General features: G+C 44.0%; 1 protein-coding gene across 2 annotated transcripts in view; it reads right to left on the bottom strand.

Moving 5' to 3' along the window:
- dhx30 (DEAH (Asp-Glu-Ala-His) box helicase 30) overlaps nt 1-23994 on the bottom strand; it is a 125440-nt gene that overhangs the window by 100375 nt on the left and 1071 nt on the right. Inside the window, exons 2-5 of one of the 2 annotated variants that reach the window (XM_078540847.1) lie at nt 13990-14117; nt 5605-5715; nt 4719-5005; nt 456-576 (exon numbers count right to left, since the gene is read on the bottom strand). In XM_078540847.1, the coding sequence (XP_078396973.1) occupies nt 456-576; nt 4719-5005; nt 5605-5715; nt 13990-14117 (647 nt within the window). The remainder of the gene's footprint in view (nt 1-455; nt 577-4718; nt 5006-5604; nt 5716-13989; nt 14118-23994) is intronic. The other variant, XM_078540848.1, reaches the window with a different exon arrangement.

Here is a 23994-nt window from a genome sequence, read left to right as displayed (position 1 = left end):
GTACTGACCTCAACAGTGCGGCAATAACTTGTATTCAACATAGAAAATAACCCAAGGTGAGTTACAGGGGGAATTTTTTTGTAGAGCTAGGATGAGCTAAGGCCATAGAGGAATTTGATTAGGCGGACAAAGAGTGTGTTGGTGAACAGGCAACAAGAGTAGTTCTGCACACTCGACTCGACTAGGACTCTACCCACCCATTTAATCCCTGTCCAAAAATCACGTAGCAACTACTCTATATTAGACTCGACATGCCAATTTAATCTCTTGGCCCCCAAGAATAATTAAGCAAAATTCCAGAGCATTCATTTGTCCTCACATTTTAAATCTGGCCCCCTACCATCCACAGCCAACTTCCCCTACCTTCAACCTTCGCTCAGCCCAGGTCAGGCCACCTCAGAACTTCTGAGAGGGACAACAATCAAATTATCTCCGTGTCGCTCACTTTTACTCACCGTGACTGCAGAAGAGGTAGTCGCTATCTGTATAACTTTTGACAGGAGGTTCTTTGGCTCAGGGAACTGGGTTAGGGCCCTCATCGCGCTGGTGTCATCAGTCATGATATCCCGCAGTGCTCTGCCCAAACATACAGCGAAAAATCAGTGTTAACACTGGCCACATAAACAGTGAGCACAGGAAAGGAAGCACACAGCCGCAGGTTGGTTATACTGTGCCACAAAGAGATTGTGTATGGAATGCATTCAAAAGTAAATCTTGTTCTAGAGTGGTAGTATAGGATGATGATGAAACTGTTACTTTGTGAGCTCATGGTAGCAGCTCTGATATCACAACAGCTTATGACATCATAGAGTGAGATTGAAAGGGAAGGAAAAGTCAGGAGCAGAACCTAAGATTACTGATCTGCAGAAGACCCAGATAGTGCAGTAATCTATTCAGATTGACACCCAGGCCAGTCTTCAATCACGGCCCCCAACTCCAACGGACCAAGGTCCATTGCTCCCCATGTTTTTTTTCGCTTCCTACCATGCACCTCCAAAACCTGACGTGGACCGGAGCCAAGAGCATCAATGCTAAAACACAAAATTTGACAAACCGGAAAATAATTGTCACGTTTATTATGAACAGACAGTGACATCCAGTTGAACAATTTCTCTCCCACCCCTCCCTACCGACCCATAAAATCAAAAGATGCAAGCCTTTTCTCTTCAGAGACCCGAAGGCATGTAAATGGAGCCAAGAGAACCACATATTTTAGATCCCAGTTCCCAATAATTTCCACCTATCACAGGTTGCTGACAAAGATAGATTTGGTGTTCCCATGTAGGATCATCCAGTGGCAAGTGATCCATTGCAAGCCTTCAAGCCCAAAACACTTAAACAGAACAAACAGAAATAGGAAACACAAGTGAAAATACAGGAGAATTGCCAACTCTTTGGGTTTGGATTGCCAAGGCCTGAGAGCTGCCCCACACTCCATTCAAAGAACAAAGAACAAAGAAAAGTACAGCACAGGAACAGGCCCTTCGGCCCTCCAAGCCTGCACCAATCATATTGCCTGTCAAACTAAAACATTTTGCACTTCCGGGGTCCGTATCCCTCTATTCCCATCCTATTCATGTATTTGTCAAGCTGCCTCTTAAACACCACTATCGTACCTGCTTCCACCACCTCCTCTAGCAGCGAATTCCAGACACTCTCTACCCTCTGCATAAAAAACTTGCCCCACACATCTCCTCTAAAGTTTTCTCATCTACCACATGAATCTATGTCCCCTAGTAATTGATTCTTCCACCCTGGGAAAAAGCTTCTGACTATCTACTCTGTCCATGCCACTCATAATTTTGTAAACTTCTATCAAGTCGCCCCTCAATCTCCGTCGCTCTAGTGAGAACAATCCGAGTTTCTCCAACCTCTCCTCATAGCTAATAACCTCCAGACCAAGCAGCATCCTGGTAAACCTCCTCTGCACCCTCTCCAATGCCTCCATATCCTTCTGGTAATGTGGCGACCAGAATTGCACGCAATATTCCAAGTGTGGCCTAACCAAGGTTCTATACAGCTGCAGCATGACTTCCCAGCTTTTATACTCAATACCCCTGCGATGAAGGCAAGCATGCCATATGCCTTCCTGACTACCTTATCCACCTGCGTTGCCACTTTCAGTGACCTGTCGACCTGTACACCCAGATCCCTCTGCCCGTCGATGCACTTAAGGGTTCTGCCGTTTACTGTATAATTCCTACCTGTATTAGACCTTCCAAAATACATTACCTCGCATTTGTGCAGATTAAACTCCATCTGCCATTTCTGCGCCCAAGTCTCCAACTGATCTATATCCCGTTGTATCCTTTGACAATCCTCTTCACTATCTGCAACTCCTCCAACCTTAGTGTCGTCTGTAAACTTACTAATTATCCCAGTTACATTTTCCTCCAAATCATTTACGTATACTACAAACAGCAAAGGTCCCAGCACTGATCCCTGCGGAACACCACTAGTCACAGCTCTCCATTCAGAAAAGCACCCTTCCACTGCTACCCTCTGTCTTCTATGACCAAGCCAATTCTGTATCCATCTTGCCAGCTCACCTCTGATCCCGTGCGACTTTACCTTCTGTACCAGTCTACCATAAGGGACCTTGTCAAAGGCCTTACTGAAATCCATGTAGATAACATCCACTGCCCTTCCATCGTCGGTCATCTTTGTCACTTCCTCGAAAAACTCGATCAAGTTACTGAGACACGACCTCCCCTTCACAAAACCATGCTGCCTCTCACTAATACGCCCATTTGCTTCCAAATGGTAGTAAATCCTGTCACGAAGAATCTTCTCCAATAATTTCCCTACCACTGATGTAAGGCTCACCAGCCTGTAATTTCCTGGATTATCCCTGCTACCCTTCTTAAACAATGGAACAACATTGGCCTTTCTCCAGTCCTCTGGGACCTCACCCGTAGCAAGTGAGGATACAAAGATTTCTGTCAAGGCCCCAGCAATCTCCTCCCTTGCCTCCCTCAGTACTGTGGGGTAGATCCCATCTGGCCCTGGGGACTTATCCACCTTAATATTCTTCAAGACGCCTAACACCTTTTTTTTGATCTCAACATGATCCAGGCTATCTGCACACTCTTCCCTAAACAAATCGACCGCTAAGTCCTTCTCTTTGGTGAATACTGATGAGAAGTACTCATTTAGTATCTCTCCCATTTCTTCTGGCTCCACACACAGATTCCCACCTCTGTCCCTGAGTGGGCCTACCCTTTCCCTGGTTACCCTCTTGCTTTTTACATATGTATAAAAGGCCTTGGGATTTTCCTTAATCCTGGTTGCCAATGACTTTTCATTGCCCTCCTGACTCCTTGCTTGCTTAAGTTTCTTCCTACTTTCTTTATATTCTCCACGGGCTTCATCTGTTCCCAGCCTTCTAGCCCTTGCGAATGCTTCCTTTTTCTTATTGACTAATCTCACAATATCCTTCGTTATCCAAGGTTCCTGAAATTTGCCATACTTATCCTTCATCCTAGCAGGAACATGCCGGTCCTGAATTCTTACCAACTGACGTTTGAAAGCCCCCCACATGTCAGTTGTTGATTTGCCCTCAAACATCCGCCTCCAGTCTAGATTCCTCAGTTCCTGCCTAATATTAGTTATAATTAGCCTTCCCCCAATTAGCACCTTAATCCGAGGATTCCTGTTATCCTTGTCCACCAGTACCTTGAAACTTACTGAATTATGGTCACTTTTCCCAAAATGCTCTCCTACTGAAACTGCGACCACCTGGCCGGGTTCATTCCCTAATACCAGGTCCAGTATTGCCCCTTCCCTAGTTGGACTACTAAATATTGTCTCAGGAAGCCCTCCTGGATGCACCTTACAAATTCTGCACCATCCAAACCCCTAACACTAAGTGATTCCCAGTCAATATAGGGAAAGTTAAAATCACCCACCACAACAACCCTATTGCTTTTACATCTTTCCAAAATCTGCCTACATAACTGTTCCTCAATCTCCTGCCGGCAATTGGGAGGCCTATAGTAAACCCCCAACATTGTGACTGCACCTTTCCTATTCTGGAGCTCTACCCATATTGCCTCGCTGCATGAGCCCTCCGAGGTGTCCTCCTGTCGTACAGCCGTGATATTCTCCCTAACCAGCAGTGCAACTCCCCCACCTCTTCTACATCCCTCTCTATCCTGCCTGAAACATCTAAATCCTGGAACGTTTATCTGCCAATCCTGTCCATCCTTCAACCAAGTCTCTGTAATAGCAATAACATCATAGTCCCAAGTACTAATCCAAGCTCGAAGCTCATCTGCCTTGCCTGTTATACTTCTCGCATTGAAACAAATGCATTTCAGACCCCCAGTCTCACTGTGTTCAGTAATTTCTCCCTGCCTGCTCTTCCTCTTAGTCCTACTGGCCATGTTCATTAGTTCCCAGTCATTTATTTGCTGACCTATTGCACTGGTTCCCAACTCCCTGTCATTCCTCCTTGGCTCAGTGTTAGCACTCTCACCCGAGTCAGAATGTTGCAGGTTCAGGGTCCACTCCAGAGACCTGACCACTTCTAGCCTGACACTTCAGCGCAGTACGGAGATAGATCACCTCCACCTGAAATATTAGCTCTGTTTCACTCCTCAAATGCTGCCTAACCCACTGAATATCTCAGTGCTGAAGCATCAATCGCAATGTTGTTAGAGGCTCTGCATCCAGCCAACACTACAATACGAAGGAAGATTAAACAATTATGGGATTACCTTGACATGGATTTGGACTGAGATGCTTTGTCTGTAACAGAGAGAAACTCCGTACAGTCCATTATCTCTTCCTCCACCTCCTCGTCCACCTCATTTGCCTCCAGTAGACCCTCTTCACTTGGTTGAGATGCTTCTTTCTCAAAACTCTCCTTCCTGAAAGCTTGGTTGACTGTGTTGCCCATCACCAAGTGTGGCTCACCGACAGCTAAAGCTGAAAATTTTGCAGCCAAATCCTGGTACTCTTGAGCTTGGAACAGCTGGTTCTTTGGTCCCAGTAGACCCCATTGCTGCCAAACACAATCAACAGGTACAGTCTTGAAACAAACTTGATCATCAAACCTCCAGATCAGTCAATGGTGTGCGGTTTACAACATAGAAGCGATAGGATTTCGGAACATATGTATCTGTTCTGAAAGCAGGGTGACTCATAGCACCACATCTAGGCAGGAGCTTTGCCCCAGTGCTTAACAGCATTGCCCCTTTGTCTGTAAATATTCTAATGGGTATTGGTGATCCTTACGTGCATTAATCATCCATGAGCAAAGGTGGCAAGGATATCTGACCATGAATGGTGCCACAGCTGAACCCGACCAATATTTGGTGGCTGACTTCCTCCTGAAGCTGAAATACACCCAGAAAACCCCAACTATGTTACCCAATAATCGGAAGCCACACTGCACCAGATTCCTACCTTCCAAAAGATGAACGGGCACCAAGAAGCCTGATCGCAAGCTCCAGCAATACTTTCCATTGCAACCTACATAGAAGCTTTCAAGAGCCCCTCAGCCATGTTACCCTGGGAACCCAAGGAGAACAAATAGAATTGTTGTGCCACTCAGCCGCAACTGCAACAGTCCACAGTGGCCAGTATGTAGTGTAATCGTACCTTGAATATCCTGCAAGCAGCTGCTGCAGCGTGTTTCTCTGCAACAACTTTCTTCTTGCCGAAGCCTTCCACTTTCAGTTTTCTTGGCCAACTGATGTGCAGAACAGTTTTCTTTGTAAAAGAAAGAAGATTGCTGCAAATTGCTATCAAAACACAGGATCCAGCCAGAAATAACGTACAAGTGACAGATGAGAATGTTGTAAAATAAGACAATTACTGAAATCTATTAAGAATAAAACAAGACCAGAAGGTTAGGACTGCGGAGAGCAGGACGAAGCCCAGTTGAGAAGACAAGGTGCAGCCTACGAGAAAAGCCACAGCCCCCGCTCGTGGAACAAGTCCCAGATTGCTAGGGATTAGAATGTGATCAAAATTGGCCCTGTAGTCATCACAAGGATCAGTGGTGGGACCATTATTGTTCACTATTTACAGTAAAGATTTGGACTCAGGAGTCTTAAGCACAATTTCAAAATTTGTAGGCAACACCAATCAGAATGAATTAATGAAGAAGGGGAACTGCAGCAAAATAAAGGAAGGCAATAATAAACTTGCAGATTGGATGTGCAGTTGGCAAATTAATTTCAACACAGGCAGGTGTGAGATGCACATTTTGATAGGAAGATTAAGCAGGCCACATACTCAAGAACAACTTATGATTATATAGCATAAAGTAATAAAAAATCCCTTTATAAAGTAATAAAAAATCCCAAGGCAATCACAGGAGCACTATAAAGCAAAATTAAACACTATGAAGCATAAGACAATATTAGGGCAGATGGTCTAAAGCTTGATCAGAGGTAGGTTTTAAGGAGTATCTTAAAGGAGGAACAAGAGGTTGAGAATTGGAGAGGTTTACGGAAGGAATTCCAGAACTTAGGGCCTAGGCAACCGAAGATGGGACCACCAATAGCGGAGCCATTAAAATTATTGTTTCTCGTGAGGTCAGAATTAGAGGAATGTAGATATCTTGGGGGGCTGTGGGGCTGGAAGAAGTTACAGAGATAGGGATGGGCGAGTCCATGGTGGAGAATTTGAAAACAAGGATGGAAAATTTTAAAATCAAGACAGTGCTTGACTAGGAGCCAATGTACCTTAACGAGCACAGGGATGATGGGTGAACGGAACTTGGTGTAAGTCAGGACATGGGAAGCAGGGTTTTGAATGACCTCAAGTTTACAGAGGGTAGAATGTGGGAGACCAGACAGGAGTGTGTTGGAATAGTCAAGTCTAGTTGTAACAAAGGCATGAACGAGGGTTTCAGCAGTAGATGAGCTGAAACAGAAGCAAAGTTGGGCAATGTTACGGTGGAAACAGGTGGTCTTAGTGATGAGACAGATGTGGTCGGAAGCTCAGCTCAGAGTCAAATATGACACCAAGGTGACGTAGCTCAGTCTCAGACATTGCCAAGAAGAAAAATGGATTCAGCAGCTACAGAATGGAGTTTGTAGCAAGGACTGTAGGCAATGGTTTCAGTCTTGCCAAGGTTTCCTTGGAGGAAATTTCAGCTCATCCAGTGCTGGATGTCAGCTAAATAATCTGATAATTTAACAACAGTGGAGGAATGAAGTGGTGGTGAGGTAAAGCTGGGTGTCATTAGCATATGGAAAATAAGTGTTTAAATAGGGTAGGGGGTCAGAGGGATCTAGGGCTACAGATCACAAAATATTGACAGGTTAATAAGACTATTAAAAAAAGCAAAGCACTAGGGTTCTTTTGCAGAAGGATAGCATTGAAAATCAGAGAAGTTATTTTGAAGTTGTTGAGATCCATGAAACTTGAGTTTTGTGGATAGCATGTTTCTGGATGTGGTCACCCTGCAGCTTAAGGTTATGGAAGCATAAATGGAATGGGTCAAGGAGGACCAGGCAGATAGTGCAGCTGTACCGAGTGCATCTCGCTCTCCAACCAGTTTTCTGTTCTGAATACCACTGAGAGTGATGGTTCATCTGAGAAATACAGCCAGAGCCAAGTCCTTGGCACCATAGCTGGCTCAGCGGTATGTAGAAAGAGGTGGTGGGGGGGCGGGGGGGGGGGGGGGTGCGCGCAGAAAAAGTAGCAGGAAGATTGGGAAAGCAATAGCAATAGGTGATTCTATAGTTAAAGGAGCAGAGGGGTATTTTTGTGGCCACAGAGGTGAATCCAGGATGGTATGTTGCCACTCTTGCGCCAGGGTCAAGGATGTCAACAAGCGCCTGCATAACACCCTGAGGAGGGAAGGGTGAACAGCCAGAGGTCATGGCCCCTATTAGTAGCAACAACATAGGTAGAAAGAGGGATGAGGTTTGGGAGCTAGGAAAGAAACTCGCAAGCAGGAACTCAAAGGTAGTATTCTCCAGGTTACTCCGAGTGCCTCTCGCTAATGAGTATAGAAAGAGGAGGGTAGAGCAGATGAATGCGTGGCTGGAGGGATGATGCAGGAAGAAGGGCTTTAGATTCCAGGGACACTGCGACGGGTTCGGGGAGAGATTGGACCTGTACAAGTCATTGAGGTTGCACCTGAATAAGTGTCCTTGTGGGGCGATTTCCTAGTGTTATTGGGGAAGGTTTAAACTAACTTGGCAGGGGTATGGGAACTAGGCAGTAACATCAGAGAAGAAAAAGGAAAATGTGGAGAGCAGATAGAATGACAGTAAGAAACACTTAGGTAATAGATGGGATCAGAGGGAAAGCGATAAGGTCTAAATTAGAAACAAAAACAAAAAATGCTGAAAAACTCAGGTCTGACAACATCTGTGGAGAGAAAGAGAGAGTTAACTTTTCAAGTCCGTATGACTCTTACTCAGAGGTAAAGGGAAGTAGAAATGAGCTGAAATATATACTGTTTAAGGGGGGGTGGAATAGGTGAAGCTGGTTAGAAGGCCAGCGATAGGTGGAGGCAAAGGAGAGATTGCGAAAGATGTTATAAATAAAAGGTCAAAGGGTTGCCAACAGTGGTGGTGCTAGCTAAAGGAGGTGCTAATGGTGACACTAAGAGTGGAAAGCAGAGGATCATCCTCCACCATTTCCGCCAACTCCAGCATGATGCTACCACCAAACACATCTTCCCTTCACCCCCACTGTCGGCATTCCGTAGGGACCGTTCTCTCCGGGACACCCTGGTCCATTCCTACATCACCCCCAACACCTCAACCCCCTCCCACAGCACCTTCCCATGCAATTGCAGAAGGTGTAACACCTGCCCCTTTACTTCCCCCTTCCTCACCGTCCAAGGGCTCAAACACTCCTTTCAAGTGAAGCATTGCTTCACTTGCACTTCCCTCAATTTGGTCTAATGCATTCGCTGCTCCCAATGCGGTCTCCTCTACATTGGAGAGACCAAACGCAGACTGGGTGACCGCTTTGCGGAACACCTTCGGTCTGTCCGCAAGCATGACCCAGACCTTCCTGTCACTTGCCATTTCAACACACCATCCTGCTCTCATGCCTACGTATCCATCCTTGGCCTGCTGCAATATTCCAGTGAAGCTCAACGCAAACTGGAGGAACAGCACCTCATTTTCCGATTAGGCACTTTACAGCCTTCCAGACTTAACATTGAGTTCAACAACTTCAGACCATGAAATCTCTCTACCATCCCTACCCCTTTTAGATCCCCCCATTTTTTCGATGCTCATTTTTATTTTTATTTATTTTTTCCCTACTTACTTTCATTATTATTATTTCTTAAATTTATTTCCATTTTTATTCATTGTTTTATCCCCAGCTTTTAGCCTTTTCGATCTTTTTTCTCACCACCATCCCTTCCCCGTGCCCCACCCCCACTCGGGCCATCTGACACTTTCCAGAGTGCTTACCCTGGTCCTGCCATTATCACATTCTGCTTTCCACTCTTAGTGTCACCATTAGCACCTTTTTTGGCCAGCACCACCATTTTTAGCAACCCTTTGACCTTTTGTTTGTCTTATGATCTTTTGACATCTTTCGCAATCTCTCCTTTGCTGGCCTTCTATCCAGCTTCACCTATTCCATCCCCCTTAAACAGTGTATAATTCACCACTTCCCTCAGCTCTGAAAAAGAGTCATACAGACTCAAAAGTTTAACTCTGTCTTTCTCTCCACAGATGCTGTCAGACCTGAGCTTTTCCAGCATTTTTTGTTTTTGTTTCAGATTTCCAGCATCTGCAGTGCTTTGCCTTTATCTAAGTTCTAAATTAGGTTTACCGTGTATGTATGCGAATGCATAGTATGGGTTAAATAAGGTTGGTGATTGCAGGCTCAGGTAACCAAGTGGGAAAATGATGAATGTCCCGTCGATAACAGAGACCTGGCTCAAAAAAGGGGCAGGACTGGGTGTTAAATATTCTTGGATGTTTCAGAAAGATAGGGAAGAAAAGAAAGGAGGAGGAGAGATAGCAGTATTGATTAAAGATAATATTACAGTGCTGGAGAGAGGGGATGTTCTGAAGGGGTCAAGGACAGAAACTATTTGGTTCGAGCTAAGAAACAACATAGGTACCATCACATTACTGGGTGTTTTCTTCAGGCTTCAAGTAGGGGGGAAGATATAAAGGAAGAAATTTTCAAGGAAACTACAGAGAGGTGCAAAAAAAGTAATTGTAATGGGTGTCATTAATTATACTAATATAGACTGGGATAGTAATATCGTAAAGGGCAGAGTGGGTAAGGGGTTTCCGAAGTGTGTTCAGATCTATTTTCTATGTATGTTCCTGGTCCAACAAGGAAATGATGTGCATCAAGTGGACCAAGTGTCAGTGGGGAAACATTATACAATATTTAGGAAAGTACCCTAAGGTTCTTTAGCTATGGAAAAGGACAAGGAGCAATCCGGAACAAAAAATAATTATTTGGAGGAGGGCCAATTTCAATGGGGTGGAACAGATCTGTCCCAGGTAAATTGGAATCAAAGGCTGACCAGCAAATTGTAATGGAACCATGGGCTGTCTTTAAAGAGGAGATGGTTCAGATACAGTCAAGGTACGTTCCAATGAGAGGAAATGGTGGCTCAAACAAAGCCAGAGCTCCCTGGATGATGAAAGAGATGAAGGGTAAGATAAAGCAGAAAAAAGGTGTATATGACAGATATCAGGTTGATACTACAAGTGGGAAACAGGCTAAATGTAGAAAGTTCAGAGGGAAGTGAAAAAAAGAAATGAGAAGCAAAGAGAATGAGAGAAGAGACTGGCAGCTAACATAAAAGGCAATCCAAAAATCATCTTTAGCAATATAAATAGTAAAACAGTGGTTAAAAGTAGTGGGGCTGATTAGGGACCAAAAAGAAGATTTGCGCATAAAGGCAGAGGGGATGGCTGAGGTAGCAAATGAGTACTTTGCATCTGTCTTTACCAAGGAAGAGGGTGCTTCCCAAGTCATTTGGACTAGAGGAAGGTTTTCAATGGGGGTCAGTGTTAGGCTCACTACTTTTCTTGATCTGTCTTGGTCTAGCTTGGGTGTGCAAGGCACAGCTTCAAAATTTGCAGATGACACAAAACTTGGAAGTATTGTGGACTGTGAGGAGGATAGTGATGGACTTCAAGAGAACATGGACAGGCTGGTGGAATAGGCAGACAAGTGGCAGATGAAATTAAATGCAGCGAAGTCTGAAGTGATGCATTTTAGGAGGATGAATGAGGAGAGGCAATATAAAATATAGGATACAATTCTAAGGGGGCTGCAGGAGCAGAGGGACCTGGGATATATGTGTACAAGTCATTGAAGGTGGCAAGGCAGGTTCTGAAAGTGGTTAAGAAGGCATACAAGATCCTGAGCTTTATAAATAGGGGCATAGAGTACAAAAAGGGATTTTTTAATATATCAGTTCATGGGACGTAGGCGTCACTGGTTGTGCCAGCAATTATTGTCCATCCCTAATTACCCTTGAGAACTGAGTGGCTTGCTGGGCCATTTCAGAGGGCATTTAAGAGTCAACCACATTCCTGTGGGTCTGGAGCCACATGTAGGCCAGATTTCCTCCCCTAAAGGACATTAGTGAACCAGATGGGTTTGAACGACAATCGACAATGGTTTCATGGTCATCATTCGACTCTTAATTCCAGATTTTTTTATTGAATTCAAATTTCACCATCTGCTGTGCTGGCATTCGAGCCCTGGTCCCCAGAGAATTACCCTGGGTATCCGGAGTATTAATCTGGTGACAATGCCAATACACCACTGCCTCCCCAGAAAAGATTTATGAAAATAGTTCCAGGGAAGAGAAACTTCAGTTATGGGGATAGATTAGAAAAAGCTGCAGCAGTTCTCCTTATAGAAGAGGCTGAGAGGAGATTTGATAGAGGTGTTCAAAATCATGAGAGGTCTTGACAGAATAGAGTGAAACTGTTCCTGTTGGGAAAAGGGTCGAGAACCAGAGGACACCAATTTAAGATAAATGGCAAAGATGACATGAGGAAAAACATTTTTTTAAACACAGCAAGCGGTTAGGGTCTGGAATGTACTGCCTGAGAGTGCGGCGGAGACAGATTCAGTTGTGGCTTTCAAAAGAGAATTGGATAATTATCTGAAGAGAAAAAAATTGTAGGGCTATGGGAAAAAGGCGGGAGAATGGGATTGGCTGAGTTGCTGTTGCAAAGGATACAATGGGCTGAATGGCCTCCTTACGCACTGTAACCATTCTATGATTCTAACCTTGGTTAGCCTACACTTGGAATATAGTACAGTGATCAGTTCTGGTTACCATATTATAAAAAGGATATAGAGGTACAACAGAAGATGCAAAACAGATTTACTAGAATGATACCAAAACTGAAGTTATATCTATCAGGAAAAATTGAACAAAAAACACCAAGGGGCGACAATAAAGGTCTTTAATATTAAATGTTTTATAAGGTAGACAAATATAAGGTGTTTCAATTAGCAAGGAGGACCAGATAATCACTCTTAAATCCAACAGAAAACTCAAGAGAAACTTCTTTACTCAAGAGTGTGGTTAGAATGTGGAACTCATTTGCACAAGGAATAGGCAAGGTGAAAGCACAGATGCATTTGAAGAAAAGCAAAATAAAGGCATTAAGAAGAATGAAATAAAAGGATGTGTTAATGGGGTCATATAAAGTAGCATGGGAAAATGCTCACATGGAGCGTAAACACTGGAACACTGGTGTGGATCTGCTGAGACTGTGTCTGGGCTCCAAATACATGTAATACCATGTAATACACCATACCAACAACCCTTTTTTGGTTCACGCGGGAAAAGCAGCCACTTGGGCAAGGCACAAAAGTCTAAGTGGCATTTGTGGAACTGTTTCCAGAAAAGGTCAGAGCCTCAGAAATTGGGGAGAAACACAGCAAAAAAAAAGAATGAGACCAATCAAAGGGTAGCATTTAGCGCCATTAGATCCCACTCAACAATTGACCTCGAGTTGCAGGCATCGGCTAGTGAGCAGCAGTGATCATTTTTGCTTTGAAGAGCTGACAAATAACACAGGTTGCCTTATCCCAGACCTCATTTCACTGTCTATGAACAATTGTCAGCATGCTTACAGGCTTCTAGCAGAGCCCAGTTCATTCAGCCAACAACACAATGTGTCCATGGTGATCTGGGGTAGGAGGGGCAAAAGTAGAGATGCATAAATGCTATAGCATCAACATCAAGCATCGTGCAGAAATCAATACAATATCCATGTCACTCAATCCCCAGTTTGAATCTCACCAACTGAGAATGTGATGAACTATTTCTCATGGGATGATGGTGGTGGGAGTTGGTTCATTATTAGTTTTCAAAAGGGAATTGGATGTATACTTGAAGAGGAAAATTTTGTAGAGCTATGGGGAAAGAGTAAGGGGGTGGGACTAATTAGGAAGTTCTGTTAAAAAGTCAGCTAGGGCACGATGGACTGAATAGCCTCCTTCTAAGATACTAAAAGATCTCTATGTAGATAGTAAGACAAGACACCTTGGGGTCATTTTCTTTTTTTTAATTATTCATTCTCAGGGTGTGGGCATTACTGTCAAAGCCATTTATTAGCTATCCCTAGAGATACAACTGAGTAGCTTATTAGCTCACTTTAGAACTATAAATTAGCCTGCTGGAGTGGAACTGGAGTCACAATTGGGCCAAACCAGGTAAGGTCAGCAGGTTTCCTTCATTAAATGAGCCAGTTGTATTTCTGATAGCTCCATAGTCACTTTTTACTGATAGCAGTTTTTTATTTTCAGATTTTATTTTGACTGAATTCAGATTCTAAACCTGCCTTAGAGGGATTTTCACTCAAATTCTCTGGATTATTATGCAGATCTGTAGAGTATTAATTCAATAACTCTAGTGCATGCTGTAGGGTTGCACAGCTGGGGTTGTGGAATCAGGAAGCCTGCCCATTTGTCCTTACCACAGTAGAAGTGCCAAGGCTGAACTGATCATAGATAATTTGCCAAAATTAAATGGAAAAATAAACACTAGATAACCCTTACTTTAATGTGTCCATCAAACGATTTGTAGATAATGTGATCCTTCACATCAGAAACCTTTAGAGCTCGCTGCATAACCTGAGCCAGCAGGCCCTTAGGCTGTGGAAATTCCTGGAGCAGAGCCTGTAAATCTGAAACAACAGGTTTAGTTAGATTCAGTATGCCAGCCATTATCAAGGTCCTAAAGACCTGGGACAATCATTTTTTTCTCCCCTCTCCATGAGGCAACAGCTGGCTGTGGAACAGATCACCAGACACAGATCACCATCACCCAAGTGACCATTATGCAAGGTGTGGCTACAGATGCTGAGCTCTGGGGGGAGCTCACAGGCTATCCTGACCTTGCTTTCACCCAACATCTAAAGATGCACTTGCTCTGTCATTGGAAAGTGATAATAATGAAAACCCTGGTCCATTCCCTTCCTTCCTCATCACACCAACCCAACCCAAGGGCAGCCAACAGCAGTCTGACTGATCACAGTTGAAGTTGGTTGGGTCAGCACAGAGTCTAGAACATAGGAAATCATACAAAAGAAAGGTTCACATTAGATTTCCAATTCTTGCCCCTCTGCACCACAACCACCTACCTCACTGCTAGGATTTCTTGATGTTGACTGCTCCTGGCAACATTGCAGATAATAACTCAGTTGCTATTTATTAATAAATTAGTGCATAAAGAGTTATAGAGTCAGAGCTTTACAGCACAGAAAGAGGCCCTTTGGCCCATCATGTCCACACCAGTCATCAAGCCCCTATCCACTTTAATCCCATTTTCCAGCACTTGGCCCATTGCCTTGTATGCTGTGGCATTTCAAGTGTTCACCTAAGTGCTTCTTAAATGTTGTGAGGGTTCACGCCTCTACCACCCTTTCAGGCAGTGGGTTCCAGACGCCCCCCACCCTCTGGGTGAAAAACATTTTCCTCACACTAAGGGGAAATGTTTCTTCCTATCGACCCTATCTATGCCCCTCATAATTCTGTACACCTCAATCAGGTCCTCCCTCAGCCTTCTCTGCTCTAAGGAAAACACCCCCAACCTATCCAGTCTCTCTTCATAGTTGAAACACTCCAGCCCAGGCAACATCCTGGTGAATCTCCTCTGCACCCTCTCCACTGCAATTACATCCTTCCTATAGTGTGGTGACCAGAACTGCACACAGTGCTCCAGATGTGGCCTAACCAACACTTTATACAGCTCCACCTTAACCTCCCTGCTCTTCTATTCAATGCCTCGACTAATTAAGGCAAGTATCCCATATGCCTTCTTAACCACCTTATCTACCTGTCCTGCTGCCTTCAAGGATCTATGGACATGTACACCAAGGCCCCTCTGACCCTCTGTACTTCCTAGGGTCCTACCATTCATCGCGTACTCCCTTGTCTTGTTAGTCCTCTCAAAATGCATCACTTCACACTTTTCAGGATTAAATTCCATTTGCCACTGTTCTGCCCATCTGACCAGTCTGTCCATATTGTCCTGTAGTCTAAGGCTTTCCTCCTCTTTATTTGCCACACCATTAATTTTCGTGTCATCTGTACACTTACTCATCATTCCTCCTACATTCATATCTAGATCATTAATGTAACACTGCAAACAGCAAGGGACCCAGCACTGAACCCTGCAGTACGCCACTGGGCACAGGCTTCCAGTCACAAAAACAACCTTCGACCATCACCCTCTGCCTCCTGCCACAAAGACAATATGCCAAATTGTCCTGGATCCCATGGGCTCTTACCTTCTTGACCAGTCTCCTATGCAAGGCCTTGTCAAAAGCCTTACTGAAGTCCATGTAAACTACATCAACTGCACTACTGTAATCTACACACCTAGTCACCTCCTCACAAAATTCAATCAAATTTGTTAGACAGGATCTCCCCCTGATAAAGCCATGCTGACTATCCTTGATTAATCCTTGCCTCTCAAAGTGGAGATTAATTCTGTCCCTCAGAATTTTTTCCAATGTTTCCCGACCACTGATGTTAGACTCACTGCCCTATAGTTCCCTGGTTTATCCCTACCACCCTTCTTGAATAATGGTACCACATTTGCTGTCCTCCAGTCCTCTGGCACCTCTCCTGTGGCCAGAAAGGATTTGAAAATTAATGCCAAGGCCCCTGCCATCTCCTCCCTTGTCTCCCACAGCAGCCTGGGATACATCTCATCGGGGCCTGGGGATTTATCCACTTTTAAGCCCACTAAAACTGCTAATACTTCCTCTCAATGCTAATTTGTTCAAGTATATCACAGTATATCACTCTTTCCCTGGTTATCCTCTTGCCCCTAATGTACTTATATTTGGATTTTCCTTTATTTTACCAGCCAGTGTTTTTTCATACCCCCTCTTCGCTCTCCTAATTCCTTTTTTAAGTAACCCCCTGCACTTTCAATACTTATCTCGGGCTTCCCGCTGTTTTGAGCCCTTGGTATCTACCATAAGCTTCCCTTTTTTACCTTATCCAATCCTATACATTCGTCAACATTCAGGGTTCTTTGGACTTGTTGGTCTCACCCTTTACCTTTACGGGAACATGTTGGCCCTGAGCTCTCACTATTTCCTTTTTGAATGACTCCCACTGCTCTGATGTAGATTTTCCTACAAGTAGCTGCTCCCAGTCCACTTTGGCCAGATCCCGTCTTATCATCTTAAAATTGGCCTTCCCCCAATTCAGAACCTTTATTTCCGGCTCATCTTTGTCCTTTTCCATAACTACTTTAAAGCTTACTGAGTTATGGTCACTATCACCAACATGCTCCCCCACTAACACTTCTACCACTTACTCGGCTTCGTTCCCTAAAACTAGGTCCAGCACCATCCCCTCTCTTGTAGGACTTTCTACATCCTGGATACATTTTAAGAATTCTGCCCTTTCTAAGCCTTTCACACTTTGTCTATCCCAATTAATATTGGGAAAGTTGAAATCCCCTATTATTAGCCTATTATTTTTACACTTTTCTGAGATATGTCTACATATCTGCCCTTCTATCTGTCTGTTCGGGAGTCCACAGTACACTCCCAGCAATGTGATTGCCCCCTTTTTGTTTTTAAGTTCTACCCATATGGCCTCATTTGAGGAACCTTCTAACATATCATCCCTCCGTATTGCAGTATTGACTCCTTGATCAATATTGTGACACCACCTCCTCTTTTACATCCACCCTCCGTCTTGCCTGAAGATTCTATACCCCAGAATATTGAGCTGCCAGTCCTGCCCCTCCACCAACCATGTCTCTGTGATCGCAATGATATCATATCCCCATGTGTTAATCAATACCCTCAACTCATCTGCCTTACTCGCAAGACACCTTGCATTAAAATAAATGCTATCCAGCCTTGTCATGCTCCCTTAACATGTGCTTTCACTTGACTATATACGCGCTGCCTTCCAGGCTGACTTGGTTTTTCTTCTATACTTGTCTGTGCATCACCCTCTACTATACCTCCACTCCATATCCTATCCCCCTGCCAAATTAGTTTAAACTCCCACCAAAAGTACCAGCAAACCCCCCCCGCAAGGATGTTGATCCTGTTCCGGTTTAGGTGCAACCCATCAAACTTGTACAGGTCCCACCTTCCCTAGAAACGGACCCAGTGATCCAGGAATCTAAAGCTGCCCCTCCTGCACTAATTCTTCAGCCACGCATTCCTCTACTCTATCCGTCTATTCCTATACTTGTTAGCACGTGACACTGGGAGTAATCCATGACAACATTTGAGGTCCTGCTTTTCAATCTGCTACCCAGCTCCCTAAATTCTTGCTGCAGGACCTCATCCCTCGTTCCACCTATGTTGTTGGTACCAATGTGAACCACAATTTCTGGCTGTTCGCCCTCCCCCTTCAGAATGCCCTGCAGCTATTCCGTGACATCCTTGACCCTGGCTCCAGGGAGGCAACACACCATCCTGGAGTCATGTCTGCAGTCACAGAAACACCTGTCTGTACCCCTCATTATTGAGTCTTTTAACTCATATCAAATTACAAAAATCAAGGGGAGGCGGTGGCGTAGTGGTATTGTCACTGGACTAGTATTCTAGAGACCCAGGGTAATGTTCTGGGGACCTGGGTTTGAATACCACCATGGCAGATGGTGAAATTTGACTTCAATAAAAATATGAATTAAAAGTCTGATGATAACCATGCAACCATTGCAGATTGCCCAAAAAACCCACCTGGTTCACTAATGCCCTTTAGGGCAGAAAATCTGCTGTCTGGCCTACATGTGAGTCCAGACCCACGATAATGTGGTTGACTCTTAAATGCCCTCTGATAGGGTTGGGTATTAAATGCTGGCCTAGCCAGTGGTACCCACAACCCATGAACAAATTAAAATGAAGAAAAAAATTACGAGTTAATCCTTAATTAGGGTTTATTAATGCATTGTTACTGTTTACTCAATTACTTCTTAAAAATTTGTTCTCAGGATGTGGGCATCACTGACTAGGCCATCATTTGTTGCCCTGAGAAGGCGATGGCAGGCTACCTTCTTAACTGAACTGAGTAGTTTGTTAGACCACTTCAGAGGACAGTGAAGAATCAACCAAGTTGGTGTGGGACTGGATTCAGGCTGGGTAAGGACAAAAGTTTTTCTCGAAAAGACATTAGTAAATCAGTTGGTATTTTAAGACAATCTGACAGCTTCATGGTTCCTTTCACTGATACTAGCTTTTATATCCTTTAAACAGACATCTGAATCTAATTTAATAGTACTATTTAATAAAGTATTTAATGATTACAGAATCAACAACTTATATTTACATAGCTCCTTTAACATCATAAAACATCCCAGGGTGCTTCACAGAAGTGTTATAAAGCAATATTAAACACTGCAGATAAAGCAATATTAGGTCAGATGGCCATAAGTTAAGTCAGGAGTGGCGTCTTAAAGTTAGAACGAGAGGGAGAGAGTAGGAAAGGTTTAGGGGGCAGATTCCAGAACAGAGGTCTGCTTAGGTCTGAGGCAACTGAAGGTGCAGCCACAAATAGTGCAGCAATTAAAATTGGGGATGCACATGGTGCCAGAATTAGATAAACCCAGTTATCTCAAAGGGTTGAGAGGTTGGAGGAGATTATAGAGATAGGGAAGGGCAAGGTCATGAGGGGGATTTGAAAACAAGGATGAGAGTTTTAAAACCAAGGCATTGCTTGACCAGGAGGCAATGTAGGTAAGCAAGCATTGGAGTGATAGGGGAGTGGGACTTGGTGCGAGTAAAGACATGGGCAGCAGAATTTTGGATGACCTCAAGTTTACAGAGGGTAGAAAGGGTAGTCGAGTTTAGAGGTAACAAAGGCTGAGGGCTTCACCTGCAGATGAGCTGATGCAGGATTGAAATCAGGCGATGTTAAGGAGGTGAAATTAGACGGTCTTAGAGATGGTGCAGATAAATGGTCGGAAGCTCATCTCCGGGTCAAATATGACACCAAGGTTGTGAACAGTCTGATTAGCCTCAAACAGGGAGAAGGATGAAGTTGGTAATGAGGGAACGGAGTTTGGAGCGGGGGCGAGGGAAATTGGCTTCAGCCTTTCCCTATTTAACTGAAGGAAATTTCGGCTAATCAAGTATTGGATGTCGGATAAGCAGTCTGATAATTTAGCAACAATGCGAGAGGTGAGAGAGATGGTGGTGAGGTAGACTTGGGTGTCGTCAGTGTACATGTGAACATGAACACTGTGCTTTTGGATGACGTCACTGAGGGGCAACATGTAGATGGGAAAAAGGCCAAGGACAGATCCCTAGGGAACACCAGCGGTGACTGTGCAGGAGAAGGAACAGAGTGATTGCGAGTGATACACTGGCTACAATTAGGTAGATAAGAATGGAACCAGGTGAGCGCAATCCCACCCAACTGGATAATAGTTGTGAGGTGTTGGAGGAGGATGGTGTATTCAGCTGTGTCAAAGGCTGCAGACAAGTCGGGAAGAGATAGTTTACCTTTGTCATAGACACACATGATGTCATTTGTGACTTTGATAAGAGCTATTGAGGTACATTGCCAGGGGCGGAAACCTGTTTGGAGGGCTTCAAACTTGGAGCTCCAGGAACAATGGGCATGAATTTGGAAGGCGACATCATGTTCAAGGATTTGAGAGGAATGAGGTTAGAGATGTGGCAGTGGTTTACATGGATGGTGGGATCAACGGTTGGTCTTTTTGAGGAAAGGGGCAACGACAACAGATTTAAAGAGGGGGACGACACCTGATAAGAGAACTAACATTGGCTAACATCAGATCAGGAAGGGTAGTTGGGTAGTCTGCAATCTAGTGGGAATAGGGTGGAGGGAGGAGGAGATGAGTCTCGTGGCCAAGATGAGTTCAAAGAGAGCATGTGGGGGGATAGGAGTGAAACTATAGAAAGATTCAAGTTCAGGGCTAGGGCATACAGGAACTGTAAAGGAAATTTGGTCCTGTAGGATAGTGGAAGGGAAGGAAGCAGCAGATCGGATGGTCTTGAATTTAGTAACAAAGAAGTCCATTAGCTCCTCCGACTTTATTTTGGCAGTAAGAATGGTGACAGGGGAGTTTAAGACTCCTTTTTCTCCCCTGCAGGAGAGAAAAGCCAGAGTTATCTTTCCTTTCGAGGACGATCCTGGAAAGTGAACAGTTTTGGCAGATGAGAGCAGGACCCGAAAATGCTTCATATGGTGCAGCCACATCCAGCAGTGAATGGCTAAACACATTAACCACCATACCCTTTCAAGTTTATGTTCCTTGGACTTAAGGGAGCAGAGATGAGGGTTGTAACAGGGCAACAGCTAGGGAGAGAAAGTGATGGTTTCATTGGGGATGAGGGCCTCAAAGGGGCAAGTGTGGATGTGATTGAGTACATCAGTAGCTGGAGGAATATTGTGACAAATGAAGGACCAAAGGCTAGACAATTGTGATGTTGAAAGTACAGTTGCAAGTAAATTGGGGGATAGTTTGTTCCAGGAGCAAGTACAGAAGAGGTAGCTTCTGTGCTGCATTCAGCCCAAAACTCAGTACACAATGCTCCAGCTGGAGCCTAACTAATGTTTTATAAAGGTTTTGCATAACTTCCTTGCTTTTGTTTTTGATGCCTCAGTTTGTAAAGCCAAGTGTCCTGTATGACTTCTTAAACTCAAATTGTCCTGCACCCCAGTTAAAACTGCGACTTTATATTACCTCTCATCAGTTTTCCTACCAAAATGCATCGTCAATCCCTTATTCAGGACACCATTGAATTTATTTGAATATTTACTTTAGTTCAGGTGGATATTTAGGAACATAAAACTTAGGAGTTTTATTCAGGAGTGGACCATTCAGCCCTTCGAGCCTACTCCACCATTCAATAAGATCAGGGCTGATCTGGTTGTGCTCAGCTCCACTTTCCTGTCTGCTCCTCATAACCCTCGACTCTCTTGTCTAACAAAAATCTATCTAACTCAGCCTTGAATAAATTTAAAGACAGAGCCTCGACTACCTTATGGGGAAGAGAATTCCATACTCTGATGACCCTCAGAGAAAAAAAACTTTCTCATTTGTCTTAAAGAGGAGACCTCTCATTCTTCAACTATGTCCCCAAATTCTAGTTTCCCCCACAACACAAAACATCCCCCCAGCTATCTACCCTCTCCAGTCCCCTCAAGATCTAATGTTTCAATAAGATCACCTCTCATTCTTCTAAACTCCAAAGGGTATAGGCCCAACCTTTCATCCAATAAGTTGTTCATCCCAGCAATGATTCAAGTGAACCTTTTCTGAACTACTTCTAATCCAATTATACCTTTATATTTAGTTTAATACTTTAATGGATATCATGCTTTTGTGTTTATAGTAGAAATAGAAATTGTAGGCCAGTTAAGGCACAAGGGAGTTTGGCAAGGTTGGATGGTATTTATTTTAATGCAAGGAGTCTGATGAATAAGACAGATGAGTTGAGGTCACAAATTAACACATGGAAGTATGATGTAATTGCTGTCACAGAGACATGGTTGAGAGAGTGCAGGATTGGCAGCTCAATATTCCAGGATATAGGGTCTTCAGGTGAGACAGGGAAGGAGGTAAAAAAGGAGGGGTATCGCAATATTGATCAAGGAATCAATTACAGCAATAAGGAGGAATTAAATCTTAGAAGGCTCCTCAAATGAAGCCATATGGGTAGAACTGAAAAACAAAAAAAGAGTAATCACGTTGCTGGGAGTGTACTATAGGCCCCCAAACAGTCAGAGAGAAATAGAAGAGCAGATATGTAGGCAAATTTCAGAGAAGTGTAAAAATAATACGGTTGTAATAGTGGGGGATTTCAACTTCTCCACCATTAACTGGGTTAGTCATAGTGTGATAGGTTTAGAGGGAGCAGAATTCTTAAAATGCATCCAGGAGAGCTTTTTAAGCCAGTACGTAGAAGGTCCTACAAGAGAGGGGGCGGTCCTGAACTTAATTTTAGGGAATGAAGTCAGGCAAGTGGTAGAGGTATCAGTGGGGGAGCATTTTGCAGATAGTGATCATAACTCCGTTAGACTCAAGGTTGTTATGGAAAAGGACAAGGACGGGCCAGAAATCAGAGTTCTAAATTGGGGGAAGGCCGATTTTAATAAGATCAGACATGATTTGGCCAGAGTGGACTGGGAGCAGCTACTTTTAGGTAAATCTGTGTCAGAGCAGTGGGACTCATTCAAGAAGGAAATAGGGAGAGTACGGGGCCAACATATTCCAGTAAAGATAAAGGGTGGGACCAACAAATCCAGGGAACCCTGGATGTCGAGGGATATATAGGATTGGATAAAGAGAAAAGGGGAGGCTTATGGTAGATACCGAGGGCTCAAAACAGCAGAAGCCCTAGAGGAGTACAGAATGTGTAGGGGGGAACTTAAAAAGGAAATTAGGAGAGCAAAAAGGGGACATGAAAAACCATTGGCAGGTAAATTAAAGGAAAATCCAAAGTTATCTTACAAGTACATTAAGAGTAAGAGGACAACTAGGGGAAGAGTAAGGCCCATTAAGGACCATAGTGGTAATTTGTGTGTGGAGCCAGAAGACGTAGGTAGGGTTCTAAATGAATACTTTGTGTCGGTGTTCACGGCTGAGGGGGACACCGTGGGCATAGAAGTCAGGACAAAGGACTGTGATACAATTAAAGAAATTAGCATAGAAAGGGAGGAGGTTCTAAGCAGTCTGGCAGGCTTAAAAGTAGATAAATCTCCAGGCCCGGATGAAATGTATCCCAGGCTGTTAAGTGAGGCAAGGGAGGAGATAGCAGTAGTGCTGGCAATAATTTTCAATACCTAACCACAGGAGAGGTGCCAGAGGACTGGAGGGCAGCCAATGTGATACCGTTATTCAAGGGAGGAAAGGATAAACCAGGGAACTACAGGCCAGTCAGTCTAAACTCAGTGGTGGGGAAACTATTGGAAGCAATTCCGAGGGACAGAATTATTCTACACTTAGAGAGGCAGGGGTTAATCAAGGACAGTCAGCATGGTTTTGTCAAGGGGAGGTCATGTCTGACCAATTTGATTGAATTTTTCAAAGAAGTGACCAGGTGTGTAGATGAGGGCAATGCATTTGACGTAGTCTACTTGGACTTCAGCAAGGCTTTTGATAAGGTCCTGCATAGGAGACTGATAACGAAGGTAAGAGCCCATGGGATCCAAGGCAATTTGGATCCAAAATTGGCTGAGTGGCAGGAAGCAGAGGGTGATGGTCGAGGGGTGTTTTTGTGACTGGAAGCCTGTGTCCTGTGGGGTTCCATAGGGATCAGTGTTGGGTCCCTTGCTGTTTGGGGTATATATAAACGATTTAGACTTGAATGTAGGAGGGTTGATCAGTAAGTTCTCGGATGACACGGAAATTGGTGGGGTGGTAAATAGTGAGGAAGATAGCCTTAGATTACAGAAGGAGATAGACAGGCTGATCAGTGGCAAATGGAATTTAATCCAAATAAGTGTGAGGTGATACACTTAGGCAGGACAAACAAGGCATAGTAATACACGATGAATGGTAGGACCCTGGGAAGTACCGAGGATCAGAGGGAACTTGGTGTGCATGTCCAC

Source organism: Cetorhinus maximus, chromosome 4 (genome assembly GCF_964194155.1).
Source record: "Cetorhinus maximus chromosome 4, sCetMax3.hap1.1, whole genome shotgun sequence".
Classification (NCBI taxonomy): domain Eukaryota; kingdom Metazoa; phylum Chordata; class Chondrichthyes; order Lamniformes; family Cetorhinidae; genus Cetorhinus; species Cetorhinus maximus.
This window is presented reverse-complemented; position numbering and strand designations above follow the sequence as displayed.